This window comes from Heliangelus exortis, chromosome 2, assembly GCF_036169615.1.
Source record: "Heliangelus exortis chromosome 2, bHelExo1.hap1, whole genome shotgun sequence".
Classification (NCBI taxonomy): domain Eukaryota; kingdom Metazoa; phylum Chordata; class Aves; order Apodiformes; family Trochilidae; genus Heliangelus; species Heliangelus exortis.
The window spans coordinates 95,142,713-95,160,190 of record NC_092423.1 but is presented as its reverse complement, the minus strand read 5'-3'; the positions used below and the strand labels follow the sequence as shown (position 1 = coordinate 95,160,190).

The following is a 17,478-nucleotide window of genomic DNA, read 5'->3' as shown; positions in this document are numbered from 1 at the left end:
TATGATTATCTATACTATCAAAACCATTTTTTTCATGCATGTTGTATAACAAAATAATACACTCAAGAATAAATGGCTTTTGAAAGATATCATCTTCTTCAGTTTCACTTGCAGGAAAATTTCCAGGCAAGACATGCATGCTAGGGAGGTGACACAAGTTCTGCTCCATCATTACCTCTTACTTCAGAGACTGAAAAACTAAAAATATCCAGGAATGCTGTATTTTCTGAAACTGATGCCCTTCTCATATGGTACACAGCACAATCTTTAAAAAACAAAACAAATCAAAACAAAACAAAATTATTTCTGTCTCAGTTAAAGGACACAATTTTCCCCAGATCCTACAATTCCACTTTTTTTGCAGCTGAGAGGTGGTGGAAATGAGGCAGGGACTCCATACGATACCAGGTCTACAATCTTGCAAATCCTACAGGGTTAATCTGTAAGGGAAATATCTTTTTTTGTCAGTTAACTGAATAGGATTATTTACTTTTCTTGATGGCAATTGGAGGGAAATGTTGCTCCTCTTTTTGATCCTTAAAGAGCTTTCTGTACTTTAAACAATCACTGCTCTAATTTGAAGAGAGCTTATGTTTAATACATTGTAAGGCATCTTGAAAGAGTTATCTTGTAGGCATACCCAAGCTTTCTCTCTAAAATCACAGAATAATCTGATCTGACATACCTTTAAAATAGAAATTAAAGAAGTTATATTCTGCCCAAAGTAGAAGTGCAAACTTAGAGTATCCTTTGACATTTTACTACAAACTGTTAGGAAGCCACAAGGGTAAACATGCTAAGCATTTTTCTCTATTCCTTTTTACTATTTTGTCTTTTATGAATAATTTCATCATTATCTAGAAGTTTGTGCTTGGTGAAAAATAATGCAGAACCTTAGTCTTAGAAGATGTTCCAGAATTCATATAATCAGGTATTAAGTTGATAGTTGAGACTGATAAATCTTCATGTGGCCCACCATTTCCTAATTAAAAAAAAAAAAAAAAAAAAAAATCAGAATAAATAACATAATAAGAGTTTTTATTGTAAAAGTAAATTTTCTTTGCCTGGTATCATAATTTTCATACTTGTTAGATTTGGATGCAAAGCAAATAGCAATCAATGAAGATGTAAGAATCTTTAGATCATAACATTTTTTTTTTTTTTGTAGTGCTCTACATAGCTTATACTGGGCTGTAAAAATACATTCAGCACGGCTAAAAATGTTTTGGAAATCAAAACCTTCTTTTATTTTCCATTTCCCCTAAATACTCATACAGAGTGAAGTTACAAAGCTTTTTCTTTTAATTCCATCACACGAGAACTGTAATAAATTTTCTAGATTGAATCTTTTCTATTTGCTGCAAGATCGATTTTGATTGAAGTTCAGAAGAGTTTTATGGAGAAAGTCTAGTTTGCAGAAGGTTGGACACACAAAAACATCTAAAATAAACCAAACTTCATAATCCATTTGCTAAAAAGATTGTCTATCAGTTCTGAAAATCTGAACTAAATCTGACAAATTTGCAACTAGAGAAATATATCTCATTGCCTTAATCTGTAGCACACCATATGCTGCAAATTTCTGATTCATAAAACTTCAGGGCAATGGTGCAGTAGAAAGTGGATATTTAGGAAAAAAGTTTATGAAGTTTTTATTTAGCTTACCATAAACCCCGAACTTTTTTCACCAAAAGTGTTTCTGAAATACTTTTTTGTACCACAATAGTAATGCACTCTCCTGTTAACCACATGCATTTGTAGTTTTTCCTTCTCAACCACTTTATTTTCATTGTCAGTCCCTGTTTTCCATATAACTAAAGCAAACATAAACAATTTCAGTACTTTTTCTTGAATTCTTCTAGACATTATCCGTTTTTTCCAGAAGTCTTTTTTTTTTTCTCTAGATCTACCTCAAGAAGCAGTATAATTAATTAAAGACATGGTCATCAATGCACAGGATGCAGAATACCTATGCGTGACACCTAATTTTTAAGTTCACACTGACTTGGGCTTTTTGCTTTGGCTTGTTGTTTTTTTGTTCGGGTTTTTTTTTGTTTGTTTTTGTTTTGGCTTTTTGTTCGATTCTTGGTTTCTTTTTGTTTTGTTTTCTGTGGGGTTTTTTTTTCTGCTTTTGTTGTTGGTTGTTCTTGTTTGTTTGCCTGTTTGTTTCTTTTTGCTACTTTCGTAGTTCGGGTGTTTGTTTCATTGTGCGTCAGTTGCATTGACACAACATTTCACTCTTCGCTAGTGGTCCAGGCGGCTTCCTGACCGTACACCCGTAGCAATGACCCCCCGGGACGCCTTTCCGAAGGGATCCGCTACCCGGGCGGGGGATGCCGCGGCCACAGCGACCTAAACGCCTGGACAAAAGTGGACAAAATCGCCAAGGACAGGGACAGCATCTCCCACCAGCCCCGCGTCACGCCCGTGGGCGGCACCGGGGCTCACCCCGCAACCCAACACCGATCTCGGGAGACCCTGCCCACCCGGGACACCAACCGCGGCGGCCGCGACCCCCGGCGGCGGTCAGGGCCGGAGCTGGAGGCGGGATCCGCGGCAGCGGCGCCGGGGGCGGTGTCTCCGCTCTGTTCTGCCCCGCCCACCGCCCCGGCCGCCTCCCCGGCCGTAGGCGCGGGCAGCCGCGGAGCTGCCTCCGGGCGGAGCGGAGCGTTGCCGCGGGCCAGGGCGGCGGCAGTGACAGTACTATCAGTAGCTGTAGTAGCAGCAGTAGCAGCGGCAGCGGGGGGTCGGCGGAAGCGCGGAGCGGCCGCCCGCCACGCGGGGCGCGGCGTCCGCGGGAGTAGCGCGGAGCGGGCGGAGCCGAGCGCGGCGCCGGCCGCTGCCTGGATGCCAGAGGCGCCTCAGGAGCTGGCGGCCGGCGGCACCCGGGAGGGCCCGGGGGAGGAGAAGGCGGCGGCGGTGTCGGAGGAGGTGGAGGAGGAGGACGACGACTACTCCGGGAGTGGAGGCGAGGAAGCAGGCAGCGCTGGCCATGGCCTCCAACTTTAACGATATAGTCAAGCAGGGCTACGTGAAAATCCGCAGCAGGAAGCTGGGGGTGAGTGAGCTCTCTTTTCGCCGGCCGTGCCAGGGGTGGGGGGCGAGGCGTCTCGTTGGCTTTGGGGAGGCGGCGGTGCCCCGGGCCGGGGCTGCCAGTGCAGGGCGCGGCGACCTGCTGCTGCTGCTGGTGGTGCTGGTGGTGCTGCCGCTGCTGCCGCTGCCGCCGCCGCTGCTGCTGCTGCTGCTGCTGCCGCCGCCGCCGCTGCTGCTGCCGCTCGGACTTTGCTCCCTTCTCCATTGGGGTCGGTGAGGATGCGCTGCCATGGCACTTTGGAGAGAGCCAGCTTCCCTCCGGCAACGCGCCGCTCCTCCCTTCTTTCTCAGCAAGCGCCTTCCAGAGTCACTGTCCGCGGAAAGCTTCGCCCCCTTCCCCTGTCCTTCCTCAGTCCCACAGCTAGTCGGGCCAGGGCAGACGCTACCTCGCTTGGCCGTCTCTTCCCCTGCTAGCCCCTCGCCTTGATGCCCCCTGCAGCGGCTTGGGCGAGGGTGAGGGGAGGAAGGCGCAGGCAGCATCTGTAAAAACTTTGTGCACAGATTCTCCCTCCCTTCCTCCCTCTCTGGTTTTGGGAAAAGAAATGTCTTCAGTCAGGACAAGGTCTGAAAATACTGGGGGCTGGTACCAGAGAAGCCCACTAGTAACTGAGGGAAGCGGGGAGGCTGGTTCCCGGGAGATGGGGGACTGGGCACAGGAAGCGCTCAGCGGTATGGGAACAGGCAGGGAGGGAAGGGGGTGACAGTCGCGTGGACGGAAAGGCAGATGCCGAGGCTGCCTCTGATTGAAAAACAGGGACTGCTGCTTAGCTGAGGGGTGGCCAGCCTCAGTACTCACCGGGATGCTCAGCAAGGCCGAAGGTAACACCGTTTTATCACACTGTCCGTGAGCGCTTTGCCTGATGGTGTGCAGCAAGCCTTGCACAGACAGTCAAGTTTAAGCAGAGTGCATGCAGGTTCCAGGATTTCCAAAACTTTGGATGCTTCAGGGGCTCATCACTTTGTGCTTCCTTCTCTCCTTTGTGTGTGTGACAAGAAGGCTCAGAGGAACTGGAAGCTCCAAGGCCTCTGCTGCTTTGCACAGCCACTGGTGTTGCCAGTAATCCCAAAAGACCAGGGTCCCCATGGGCTTGAGACTAAACCTGTACAGGTCTGGGGAGATGGTTGATGTTCTTTTTTGGGGTTCACCCTTGTTTTCTACTCTGGATATGCAGGAAAGTGGAAAGAGCCTGCTTGCTCTCCTCTCCGGGAAGGTGGGCTGCCTCTCCCTATGTCCCCAAATCCTAGCAGAGCAGGAGCCATGGGAAATCTACCCTCCTCCAAGTGGTGCCTCTGCAAGCTTATCACAGTGCTAATATTTACCTCCTCGTTCTTCCTCCCTCTTTTCCCTTCCCCCCAGATGCTGTGCTTTGCTTGCAGACGCAGTGTGGGAGACTAATCATAAATTGGCCTTTGGAGCACTGCTGCTTTGGCAGGGCTGTTAATTCCAGAAGAGCATGGAGAGTTTGGTCCGAATCCTTAATAGTGCCAACTCCAAATGTCTGAGAGATGGTATAAATCCAAAGAGATTGGATGATTTTATTAATGATTTTGCAACCCGAGTCACTCCACGCATCAGTCAAGCATCAGTCTATCAGAAGAAGCAGTTTCAAAGCTTTAGTTTGTTTCTGGCAGTCCTCTGCTTAACCTTTGCTCATCAATTTTTGCCCCACTCAGCAGTGTTATTAGATGGGCCCAACACAAAGCAGAGATTTGATGGTGTCACATCACCTTGAAATTGGTAGTTGGGGGTAGAGTTAATCTATTTGAGATACCTGATTTGCAAACCAGAGTCATTAAAGTGTAAAATTATGTATATGCATATCTCTATAATATGCAAATAGTTTTTTATATGGGGGTGTATCATGTATATGAAACAAGTGTAGAGTTCATATTACAGTAATCTTGGATGATACTTGCTGACTTGTGGAAATGAAACTATGAAGAGAGTGATATTTCATTGCAGTATGACTTAAATAGCTTGAATATTTTGTTTGGAAGACATAAATCTGATTTTTTTGCTGGGGGACAAATAACCTCATTTTTTTGAGTGGATATTATTCATGGTTACAGTGATTATCATACTTCTACAGAAAGCAGAAGTAAACCAGTTCAAATAGCGTCTGTGGAAGATTTTCTCATACTGATGAGGTGTATGGGGGTGACAATTCAGACTACACAGCCTCAGGCAGGTGGTAGTATAAGCTTAAATATGACATATGGTGATGCACATCTGAATAAATCTCTTAAGTACAATGAAAAATGAATTGTATTTTATAGAAAATAGTATCAAAAATCAAATTAGTGTGATGGCTGAAAGGTATGAATATGTGTGTATATATCCATAGCTAATTGGATTCTTGTGACTGAATTTCTAAATTAATGCAATTTTTATTCATAAAGTGAACCATTGAGGGTTTGTATTTTTTCCCTTATGTCTACCTCCAAGTCCAAACCTTAATGAATTACACTAGAGCTAACATAATGGAGAGGAATACATCAGTTTTTAGGGTTATAAATGTCTGTTAACAAATTAATATTTTTATTTTCCAAAAATATTGAAAGGAGGGAAGAGGGCTATGGGTTCTGGACACTAAGGATAAGATCAGTGTAAAATATGTAAAGAGAATAGTATCTCTTGCAGGTTATGTTTCATTCTTACATGTTAAAAGCTACTGATTTTATTTTCTAATTTTTTGGTGATAATACTCTACATTCTTTGAATGTTTTTGTGTCTCCTGAAAAGTAGATTGATTAGAACTTGGAGAGCCAAGGTGACTAATACCAATTTTAGTGCTAGACTTGGGCAATAAAACTAATTCTAACTTTTAGGCTGGTGGCCAACTCATTACAGAAATTCTTCCAACGCAGCTTTTATTCTTTCTTGTTTTGTGACTGAATGAACCCTGGCTGGGAATCAAATGGAAAATACTTCAATATAATGCAACCTGTGAAGTTTCAGGTAAAAATGAGTGACAATACTATAGAGCAAAATCAGATAGTCTATTTCATGTTACTAAAAAAATCCACTGCCAACAACCTTTGGCCTAGTGTCAGCTTTCCTGTAGAATTTAGTTTTCCAAGCATTTGGTTCTCTAAGACCCAAGTTGTAGGTCTTCTGATTTCCACCTTTTATTGATTTTTGTACTTCTTTAAAACAGAAACTCTATGAATTGCTGGGGTTTTTTTTGTTTTGTTTTGTTGTTGAGTTTTGGTTTTTTTTTTACAAGGTATATCACATGTTTACCTCAGACTTGCTGCATCTATGTCTTGCTTTAAGTACTTGTTACCTTGTTACTTTGCATATATATGCAAATTGGATTTGTAAGGTGGGTGAATGCTGTCTCCAGACACAGAGGATAGACAGATGTCCATTCTTAACCAGGCTGTCAAGACTCTGAGCTACTTTGCCATGAATAAGTGATTTCAAGTCAGAAAGGTTATCTGAAGTCAAGGACAAGGCCTAATTCTGGATGATAATACATGCAGAGAAGTGCCCCAAGAATTTGCCCTTACTTTTTGTTTAATGATAAATGATCATTAAGACTTCTTACCTTCTTTTTACCATAAGCATCAAGTGCTCGCCTACCATTTGACATATGTCTTATTTTTATGGTCCAGTGTTTTCAAGTAGACCACAATGTTCTTGTATCTTTGTGGTGTTAGTTTCTTCCGATGTAGGGCTGGATAGTCAGCTTGGCAAAAGGAGGAGTTTTACCAAGCCTCTCTGTTTGTAATCTGACATCTGCCTCCACTGGGAATATCACACTTTCTGCCATGGAGGTGTTGGGCTGTGAAGAGACATCCAGCCAGTTAGACCACTTAGCCTGTCTCCTTACTTCTGTTAAGCACAAGCTATATATAAAACATTTCTATGGTGCCTTGGAATTTTAAATCTATATTAAGGCCAACGTGGTATACAGGCTCACAAGTATAAATGACATCTTCATCAAGGTATCACAAGTATCTGTGTAGTCAGTGAGGATAACTGCAATTGAAAGATTTCTAAAAAATCTGTTTCACTGCAGCCTAAATATGCCTTTCTTTCAGTCCTCTGGCATTCCTGCTCTGTTTGATATTTTGCTTTTCTCTAATGCTTCATAAAGGAAATACCTCATTCTTGCAGCCATTACATTTGACCTGTGCTACCCTCCTTTGAAATAAATTTGATTGTAATGTGGTTTGCTGTTGAGATCAGAATAGGTCATTTGTGTAGGGTGGAACAGGACTGTGCTGCCTTTGTTCTTTTGGAATCTTTCATACTTGTATTGCATTAAAATTCATATGATAGAATTTTATACTGTGCTGGCTGTGCTCATAGGCTGAAACTTTCTTGTAGCAGATTGAAGCCCTTTGTTGCCTCCTAATAAACTATGCTGTGAGGATTTCATGCCTTGGAGAAGTTCTGTTTCTTAGAAGAAAAACAATTTGATATCACGTTAGGAAGTCTAATTAAAAATGAGCATTGTGTGACTTCGATAGTGTTTTTTGACCCATATCAACCTTCAAAATCATAATCTTTTTGTTTGTTTTTGGGTTTTTTTGGCATGCCTTGGCCACAGAACAAAAGAATACTATCTAACAGAAATTTTAACTCAGTTGGTGAATGAATACTGCTTTTTATGTGTTTCAACATACTGAGTAGAATTATTTCCCGAGTGGTTCAGCTTATACTCTAATACTGCTATCCAAAGAGAAAATTGTACCTGCCAGTCAGTCTTGATTGAGTATTAAATAGCAGGTTGCTCTTAGTCACCAAATGAAAAGTTTTGCCACATAAAAAAACACCCCTATTTTTAACCATACTTTTAGATCATTGCAGGTACCTTTTCTGGAAATGAACATCGTGTTTCTCCTCCTGCTGTTAATCCTGTCTTCAATCAATCAGCACTAACAATGCTGTGAATACGAACCTCTGATTGCAGTTTGGTTCCTCTTGAAGTATTGCAGTATGTGTTTTACAAAATCCTAACCTTTAATTGATATTATGTATAAATTTAAAGTGAAGAAAGCAAAGGGACCTGTGAAATGTCCTGAGTTTGAGATTACATTGATTGATGGCAGTGGCTCTGTGAGTGGGTCATGACAAATACAGAGGGCAAAGTAAAGGTTCTTCTATTAATTTTGCATTAGCATATTCTGAGAAAAACTAAAAAATTAAAAAGCCCAAGCAAATAATGCATCCTGGAATTGACATCCATTCTGTACATTATATTATGTTATTGCTGGCAAATCTGCTCTGCCTGTTTGAAAGCACTGAGGTTGTAGTTTATAACTGCATGACAGAGGACCTTAACTAAGAATTAAATCTGAGAGCCTGAAGATAATTCAAATGAAGCTTTAAAATCTGAACTTCTATTTATAATGAAGTTATTTTAATTTAAAAAAATGCTCCAGACTGACAGGATTTAGATGCCAGGTTGCTTCCACATAAAGGAGCTCCTTTTTCACACTGGTTCAAGACAACCTGAGATAGGGAATTAAAACAATTTCTCTCTAATCCATTAAAGAAGCTACTTGAAGCACTGGCTACTTAATACTGAGAGTATAATTTAAAATACCAATAATTCCTGCTTTCAGTAGTTTTTCTTGCTCTAGTTACATGAATAGATTTGCAAAATTAAATGGAAAATATATTGATTTCCAATTTGGTCAATATGGATATAATAACTTGGGAGTTTTGACTAGTTCTTATTGATTAAGCACATTGTGCATGAAATGGAAAGAAATAACTTGCAGTCATTATAAACAAGGACCAAAGGTCCAACATTTTTTGCATGCTAATGTTTAAGGAAATGTGTGAGACAGGCTTGTGTTTAAGACTTCAGAGTTGCTATATTTTTCAGGTGCTTTTCTTCTGTACTTTTGCACATCTTAGTTCTCCAGAGATAGATAGCAGAATGTCTCAATTTTGAAATTGGGGGCCCTGCTTTAGAGGGACAAATAATTTCTCTTTTTCAGATAGCATACCACGTACATGTTACCAATGGTACTACTCCTATTTTTACTCTTGTGTGTAATATTATTAGCATCAGTGAGATTATACCTTAGCACTATGGTGATTACACAGCAAAGCGTTGGTAGACTTGACCCCTTTCACTTGCATATTGTGAGATGGCAAAATAGTATTGAGAGTTTATTTCTATCTCTTGTAAGGTGATAGACTTTTGGTTGTTCGTTTAGAAGTCTGTCATTTTTGTCCTAACAACGGACAGTAAAGACCTGATGAAAAGACCCTGAAGTCAATTTAAAGGACCCCATTAACTTTGGTGGCTTTGGTTCAGAGTCCAGGCAGTAACATTAGCTGCATGCATAGAGCATGAATTTCCTTCTTGTAAAATGCCCTTCAAGTCCTACTTAAAGGAGCTGTTCTTTCTCAAATCGGTAATTACGGAAGGAATATCCTCTATGAATCCTTGAAGCACACAAGGAATTATTCATGTCATTCCAGTAGTGAGTTTCCTTCTTAGTTTTTTAGAAATAATCTTGCCTTGAATCATTCATTCAGATTTTTGCAAGCAGTGCAAAATGCTTTATAGCAGTTGCCTGGCAACAACATATTCAGGCAACAGCATATGTGAATCAGTTGTTAGTTACATTTTTATATTTTTATAGATAGATATATATATATAGCTATATGTCTATATATCCCACCATGTATAGATAGTACATTTTAGATAGATACTAATGAGAAATTTATAAAAAAGCACTTTGTGAAATGCCCTTTTTTGTTTTGTTTTGTTTTTTTTTCTTTTTTAAAGACAAAGGAGGGGTCTGTATTATCCCTGGAAAGTTTGTCTTCTAGCTTGTGTAAAAGGTCTGTTAGCAGAATTTCTTTTTTTTTTTTTAGGATAAAATATATAGATATATAGTTTACCTTTAGATACTGTGAAATTTCTTTAGTAAGATCGGGAAAGACAGAAATGGAAATATTCTTGTGTAGAAAGTTTGTATACAGTAGGAAAAAAAACTTATAAAGAAGAGTTCAGGCAGAGTAGGGTTTGCTGTAACTGTATCTTAACATTTTTTTGTCACATACATTAATATTTAATGTTTTTTTTTTTAATGGAGGAAATTTTGCATAGTTGTTTAGTGCAGCTAGCAATGCACTAGAACTGAAAACCTTCTACAAGTCAAGAGATTTCCAGATAGTATGATTCTATGATTTTCAGCTGGTTTAAGAATGAGAACTGCTGACTCTCAGAAAACTCTTTCAGACTATGAAAAGCAGAGTCTTATTCAGAAAGCTGGGACTATAACTGAAGAGTTTTTATGATGAATCTCAGTTTGTAATTTTACTTAGAAATTAATGGGTGGAAGAAAAAAAAAAGATGCAATCTGTATGGTACTGATGTAATATGCTCTGTTTTTGTGAAAGCCACTACAAAATAATTTTGCAGCTTTTTAAGAATTGTAATGGGTGAGACGTTCATACGGACAGGTTACAAGACCATGCAAATAGAGCTTCAGAGGAATTACTCTTCTCTTCCAATGTGCATAAATTAGGAAGATAGTTAATGAAAGTCTGTAAGTCTTTTAAAAGATTGATCTTACTTCTCTCTGTTGTTAAGCTGCCAAACTGTCCCTCAGCTTTGCCAGTGTATCTGAACTGAACTTTGGAAAGCTTGTATTCATTAGTGGGTCAATAGGAATGTAAAAGCACACAACATTGAGTAGATCTGGGGAAAAATGTTATATACTATCTCGTACTATCTGCCTACCGGAGTGTGTTTCCCATTTCTGACCATTACAAGAAGAATAAATAGCACAGCTGAATATCAAAAGTTTTTCACGACTGTAAAACTGAACTAGGGCCAGTTTTGAGCAGGAAGCTCATGATGCTTCTCATACTCTGTTCTTTCTCTTGGAATATTTTTTTAGACACAGTTTCTCTGGCATTCTCTTCCCTCAGAGTGAATTGGTATATTCTCTTTTCTCATGCAAACAGTATTTTTTCCTGCTAACAGGGAGGAACATGTGAAGTCATACAAAATAATAATAAAAAAGGGTTTTCTGAAGGTATAGTCATAATTATTATTTAGTACATCACCTAGAAAGAGAAGAATACATTTATGGTTGTTCTTTGGGTTTTATTATGATAAATATAATTTGTATATATTATAATTGTGGTTTGTTGTTTTTTTTTTGTTATTATTTATTTAGCTATTTGTAGACAATGCAATCTTTGATAAAGTGTTCACCCGATCCATTAAGTGTATTGTCTAGTTCAAATGGGATGAGAGAATGTGAAAAAATAAAATACAGGAGACTTCACTAAGAATGCAGGAAAGAATTTTCATTTTAACAGAAGTTGCTGTACTAAATTATTAATCACTAAAGCAGTATGATAATGATATAGTATTTTCAAATTGTTTTGCTTATGAAAGTAATTTTTGTTGGTGCAGTTAGAGTAGTGATACTTTCAGAATGGTAATTTTAAACTTTTTTTCCTGAAACTGTACTTTTAAACTGTTTCTATGATTACCTCAGCAAGATGTAAATTTTCTGTAGGAGAACTGAAAAAGAATAGGGATTTTTTGGCACAACAAGGCAAGCTCGAGTTGTTCAGTGCATAGGCCTTTCAATTGCTCAGCATCTTCATATCTCTCTGGTTCCTCTAGCTTGTACTGAAACATCATTGTTTCATATGATAGCATTCTTTAATGAATGTCATTTTCTCCATTGATTATGCAAGGCCAAATACTATATTAGTCATATTGTCTACTTGTACATTAGTGATTCTTGGTTTTATGTTGTGTGGTGTTTACCTACTGTCTGAGATGGAAACTTCACCTGGGATTGTTTAAGTTTCTAAGTTTCATATCTAGAATAAGTTTCTTGAGTATCAAAGTAGTATTTGATGCTTGGTATGATTATTCTGAAAGTTACAGTGTTTTGAACTCCATATATATATCCATATATATATATATATCCATATATATATATCCATATATATATATCCATATATATATCCATATATATATCCATATATACTGCTACTGATAAACGTAAAAAGACTGAGAATTACAGATAGACAAAGAAATGATTTTTGTTAATGATGAGAAATACATGCTGCTTTGACTTTTAAGAGAAAAACATTATTTGTGTGTGTGTATATATATATATATGTATATGTATTTTGGTTTTTGGTTTTTTGGGGTTTTTTTTTTTGGTATTTTTGGTTTTTTAGTCCTTATATCTTAAACTACAGTTAGGTTTTTAGAGCTTTTTACACTTAGTGGAATAGCCTTTTTCTAGAAGACAGAAATCTTTATGCTTATGTGTTTGAGTCTGTATGAGAACAGTTACATTTTGGTCTTTTTCAGAGATGTAATTTATAGTCTTCAGCACTTTGATTCATTCCAGCCTCATTCTCAATTATACCAAACCCGCTGAACACTACAAAAATAAATTTAAAGCTGCATCAAGTCCTCTTAAACTGCCAGCATAGTGAAGAAAGCTATTTATGTAAATGGGAATCAGGCTCTCTAAGCTTAAGTTTTCTGTCTATAAAATGTGTATAATCTCTTTTCATCTAGGTCTTTATTTTGTCCCCTGCAACTAGAAATGCCTGAAAAATTATCATTGTAGATATGTAGGTAGGCTAGCACTGATCATGGTCAAAACTATTACTAGATGCTACCATTGTACAGAAAACATTAGAATAATTCGGAATTTACTTTAATAGTTTGGGTCACAGAATGGTGGAATGGTTGAGGTTGGAAGGGACCTCTGGAGTTCATCTGGTCAAACCCTCCTGCTCAGGTAGGTTCACAGTCAATTTTAATGTTGCATAAAGACTATTGCTTTTGAGTTGAAAACATATTCCACTGCAATATTCTATGAAATGGCTCTTTTTACGTTCAGGATATATTCTGGTATATGAGTCGTTTTAATTTTTTTCATTTAATGGAAGTATGTATTTTGCTGGGTTTTTTCCCCCCAGACCTTACTTACTTGCTGGGCTCCTACTTTTTTGGTAGCTTCATGTTGTTTTGAAGAATTAGATCTGAATGCCTGTAGAGGATGATTAGAGATGATTGTTTTCAAATACTTCCTAACCATTTGGGATGAAGACTATGCTTACAAGTCATGAAAGGGAGCTGTAGCTCATAATAACAGTTTAGGAGCAAGTGGAGAACTCTGATTAATCCATTGGAGTTAGGTGTCTGAGGTACTTTGAAAACAGGCCAAGCATTGAGACAGAGGGAGGAATCTGTGGAGAAGCCACAGAATAGAATTACAGGAGATTTATGGAGAATTAGAAGAAAGTTTATACTGGTGAGCCTCATACTGCACTTATTTGAGGATAAATATTACTCTAACAGCTTTAACACAATAATATACCTGCAGTGTTTAGATATATTGTTTTGGGATTTCATGAACTGAAGGTGAAAATAGAAAAGTAAATGTGTATATTTTGTAGACTTCAAAATACTTTTGACACAATTTTGACACATTATTTTGACACCATCATACCATAAAGCAGTTTATGTCCTAAGAGAAATCCAGAGGTTAAATACATTTCAAAACGTTTTTGAAGGTGTATTTTCCAGAGCTCTTGATGTCAGAAAATACGTTTTGCCAGGAATCTTTTTATTTTTTTTCTCCTCGGAAACAACAAATCAGTTGTTTCTGCTGTGTTTCTGTATAATGTTATTCTGTGGCTTACAGACATTTCTCCTAAAAAGAAATATTCTATGTGAATCCCTCCTCTATCACAGTCTAAGCAAAAATGAGGTTAAAGCTATAGTGAGGTGGTGATGCCTCTTGTCAATTCTTCAGAATCCTTTTTCCCCCTACCTATGTCCAACCTGAACCATTTTTTATACCAGCCTGTGGATGACTAATTGGTCTTCTGATAGCAAAATTAACTTTTCCCTTCTGTAATCTGGAAATTACTAGAAAGAGTAAATACCTGTTCTCATTTAAACACCTCTTAATATACTTAATGGATTTACTTGTACTGATTAACATGAGCCAAATAGCTACTTGTCAGTAACAAAAAGCATAAGCCTCCTTTGGTTATGTCAAGCTTTCCAGTTTGGGAAAATGTAAAAATTGTAAATGATACTGATTTTTGTTGACCTGAGCTAACCCACAGTAGTGCCACATCTGTGCTCTTGCTGATGCTCATGACTGAGCTGAATGCACAATGCATGAACTGAGTTAAACCAGGGGATTTGAAATGGGGGATGCTGCTAGCTACCCTTTGAAGTCAACTTTAGAAGGATAGTGAAGCAAAGCAGAGCTGCCTGCATAGCTCTTAAAATGGCCATGACTGAAAGAATTAAAACAGAAATACTAGCAATACGTAATTAGAAAGAGGTTCTTAATTTTTAGTCACCACTAACGTTTGTTTGTTAAGTTAGGCTTGCAGTGAATTTATGTACAAATACAGAGGAAAGACCTCTACTAAAGAGAGACAGATTTCTCCTGAATGGTGCAAGTATCTCAGAAAGTGTGTCTGTTCACAAGTGTTGCACTCCAGCCAGGTGCCTCACAATAGCAGTGAAATTCTGATGAAGTTTATTGGATCCTTGGTTGTATCAGTTTCATTAAGTTCAATCAGTTCTTAAAAGTGCTACGAAAAATAAGCTGAATAGAGCAGTTCCCCATTTTCAAGATATTTTTTTCTAGGTAGATAAGTAATTCTAGGAATGCATCCCATCTAAATGTGTTTTGTTCAGATTTCGTGTTTCAAGTTTTCTTCAGAATCAGGAAAGTTAAAAAACTTCCTTTCTGAAATAAAAAAACCTGAGATGCTTGTAGAATATTATGTCCTCAGACCAGATGCCTTAGGCAAAGGCCTTTAATCCCTGTGCCCTCGTTAGAGCAATTAAGGTTCATGAAATATAAATTTTGTTACACATGCATCTCGGTTTCTCCTTTTTTTTTTTATTGTTTCAAAACCAGTCTGAAATATTAATGGTTCCATGAAATGCACTCCGTTATGTGAATCGCGTTTACTACTGCATTCTGGTTACCCTGAAAAATGCAGTGAATTGACATTTTTTAACATTTAGACTTAAGTGTGTATGTATTCTCTCACTGAAGGAAATCTGACTTTATAATATGGTTTCTTGTAGGCCTGCCTCTTTATCTGCATTTAAATAAAAAAGGTGCTGAAGATATGCAGCCCTTTGGAAGACCACAGCCTATAACTGTTCATGATTTCTAGTGCTGCAGTGCAAATTAATCATTGTTGAATTATGCTGGGGAGAATAGCAATGGCTAACAACATCGTTGTCCCCGCCTGAAAAAAGCTCACACTCTAACATCTGAAATTTTAAAGCTATCTGTCAAAGTCTCATGCTATGTTTCTCACTGAAAAATTTATCTTCTTCTAAATTTATCATCGTTTTCTGCCTATCTGTAAAAATGGATTTCTAAAGCTTGATTGTTACAGTTCCCTTCTCCCCCAAACTGGTGAAGAAACACTCACAGATGTGAATAAAGTTCCAGTCAGAGCACTTGTATTGTACGGTTTTCTTGGGATCGGGGGAGGCACTGATCTCACTGATCTCTGTACTGATATGGCAGTCCAGAGGTGGAAGAACAATTTGGTTTAGGTGGTTCTAACCAGACCCATTACAGAGATGCTGTAGCAACAGGTACAGCAATGCGTAGGTTGCGCTTCACTTACAGAGACAGCAGCCGCTTTGGTATAGATGTGAAAGCCCCAAATGAAAAATTCCCAGCCTTCTGGGAAGTTTGCATTTGCTTTTTAAGGCAGAGGTGTATGTCACTGCAAAACAACTATATCTACTTTAATGTGGCCAGAGAAGAGGCATTTAGCTGTTCCACTGCAAAAAGAATGAGTTAATAAGCTCGCCACACAATCTTGTCTCTGCTGCAGCTCTTGGCACGCAGCAGCCCTAATTGGTGGAAGCTATTGAGGCCTTAATTGCTGATTTTGCAGTACTGCCGTGTTTACTGATAAGGTTTAATGCAAGCTAAAATTTGTTAACTGGAGAGAAACAGTCACACTTGTGCGAGGAGTTTGAGGACAAACAGCAGGCTGTTCCATAGCGCCAAAAGACGATACAGTATTTCAACATGTGGCAGCATTAGATTTCCCCTTTCAGGCTAATGAAATGCATTTCTTTGAGCAGAAGAAAAAGGAAAACATTCTGAGAGATGTACTCCAAGTCCTGGTCTAGAATGGCTGGATCTCTCTTCTTTTAAATATCTTGGAGGTTTGCAAATCCAGCTTGCTCTTACCTTTTGCTGGATTACTTGACCAGCTTCTGTGGTTATCCACAGCATGGGTAGCACTTCTGGTTTTTTGGTTTGTTTTTTCTGGTGGTTTTTTTTTGGTTTTTTTTTTTTTTTTGAGTAGTTTGATTCAGAATTTTCTATCTGCTGTTGTTCTGTTACTCACAGATGTAGTTGATTTTACTAAAATTTGAACAGTTACAGAAAAACCTGGGAGGGGGATGTGAAAGTTTTTAATAGGATAAACTGTCAAACTATGTGCTTGACCTAAGCAACACTGTTGTAGAAATACTAACTCTTCCGTCTTCTACCCGTTTAATCTGGATGTGCATGTTCTCAATGCTGAGTTATAATTTCATGTTTACTATTCTATCAGCAAATGTAAAATAACATGTCATTGCGTGAGCTTTATGAATTAAATCACAGATACAGTGACTCTACTGCATAGTGCTTTACTTTTAATGGTCATGTCAGTTTTTGTTTCATCTCCTATTCCAAATCTTCTGTTCTTTGAGACTTACTGCCTCTTATATTTTAAGTAGAAATACAGAATTAAAATGTGGAGAATAAGATTTTACAAGGACAAATATTATTTGTTTTCAGTCTTCTTATAGTGTGTATTAGCTTTACAAAAAAAGGTCCAGTATTTTGTATTATTAGTATATCAAACTTCTGAAATACTCAATTTTTATTTTAATGTGCATTAAAAATTGTGAAATAATGACTGTTATTTTGCTCACTATTATTTTGCCTTAAAAAGGGTCCTACTGTGTCAAAATCAAATCATTTGATCTTACAAGAGACAGAAGACTTATTACAGCTTGAAGCACCGATCAGAGAGTACTAAATGCACGAGACTGAATATGTAAGCCTGAATGCTTCAGCTGTCCAGAACTTGAACTTGGTTTACTAGGAGATAAAACATTTAAAACTGATAATTATCTTTTTTCCATAATAATATGCTCCTTACATATTTGCTTTTTGCCTAATTTGAAATCAGTGGTGAAAGAAATAATTTACCAGTATTCCTTACTTTTCTTTAATCAGTTGATGTCTCTGCCAACCCAGTAACATGTTCAGGTCATGGTGGCTGCATCTGATTGAGGGCATTTGGGTGATTTGAGTCGGTATTTAAGGTGTTTTCAGATGAACAAGGCTCTTCAGGGTTGA

General features: G+C 38.3%; 1 protein-coding gene across 1 annotated transcript in view; it reads left to right on the top strand.

The window, feature by feature from the left end:
- The first annotated feature begins 2,253 nt into the window (after positions 1-2,253).
- Positions 2,254-17,478, top strand: part of DOK6 (docking protein 6) — a 238,320-nt gene continuing 223,095 nt past the window's right edge. Inside the window, exon 1 of the mRNA XM_071737070.1 lies at positions 2,254-3,058. Coding sequence (XP_071593171.1) covers positions 2,993-3,058 — 66 coding nt within the window. The 5' untranslated portion in view covers positions 2,254-2,992. The remainder of the gene's footprint in view (positions 3,059-17,478) is intronic.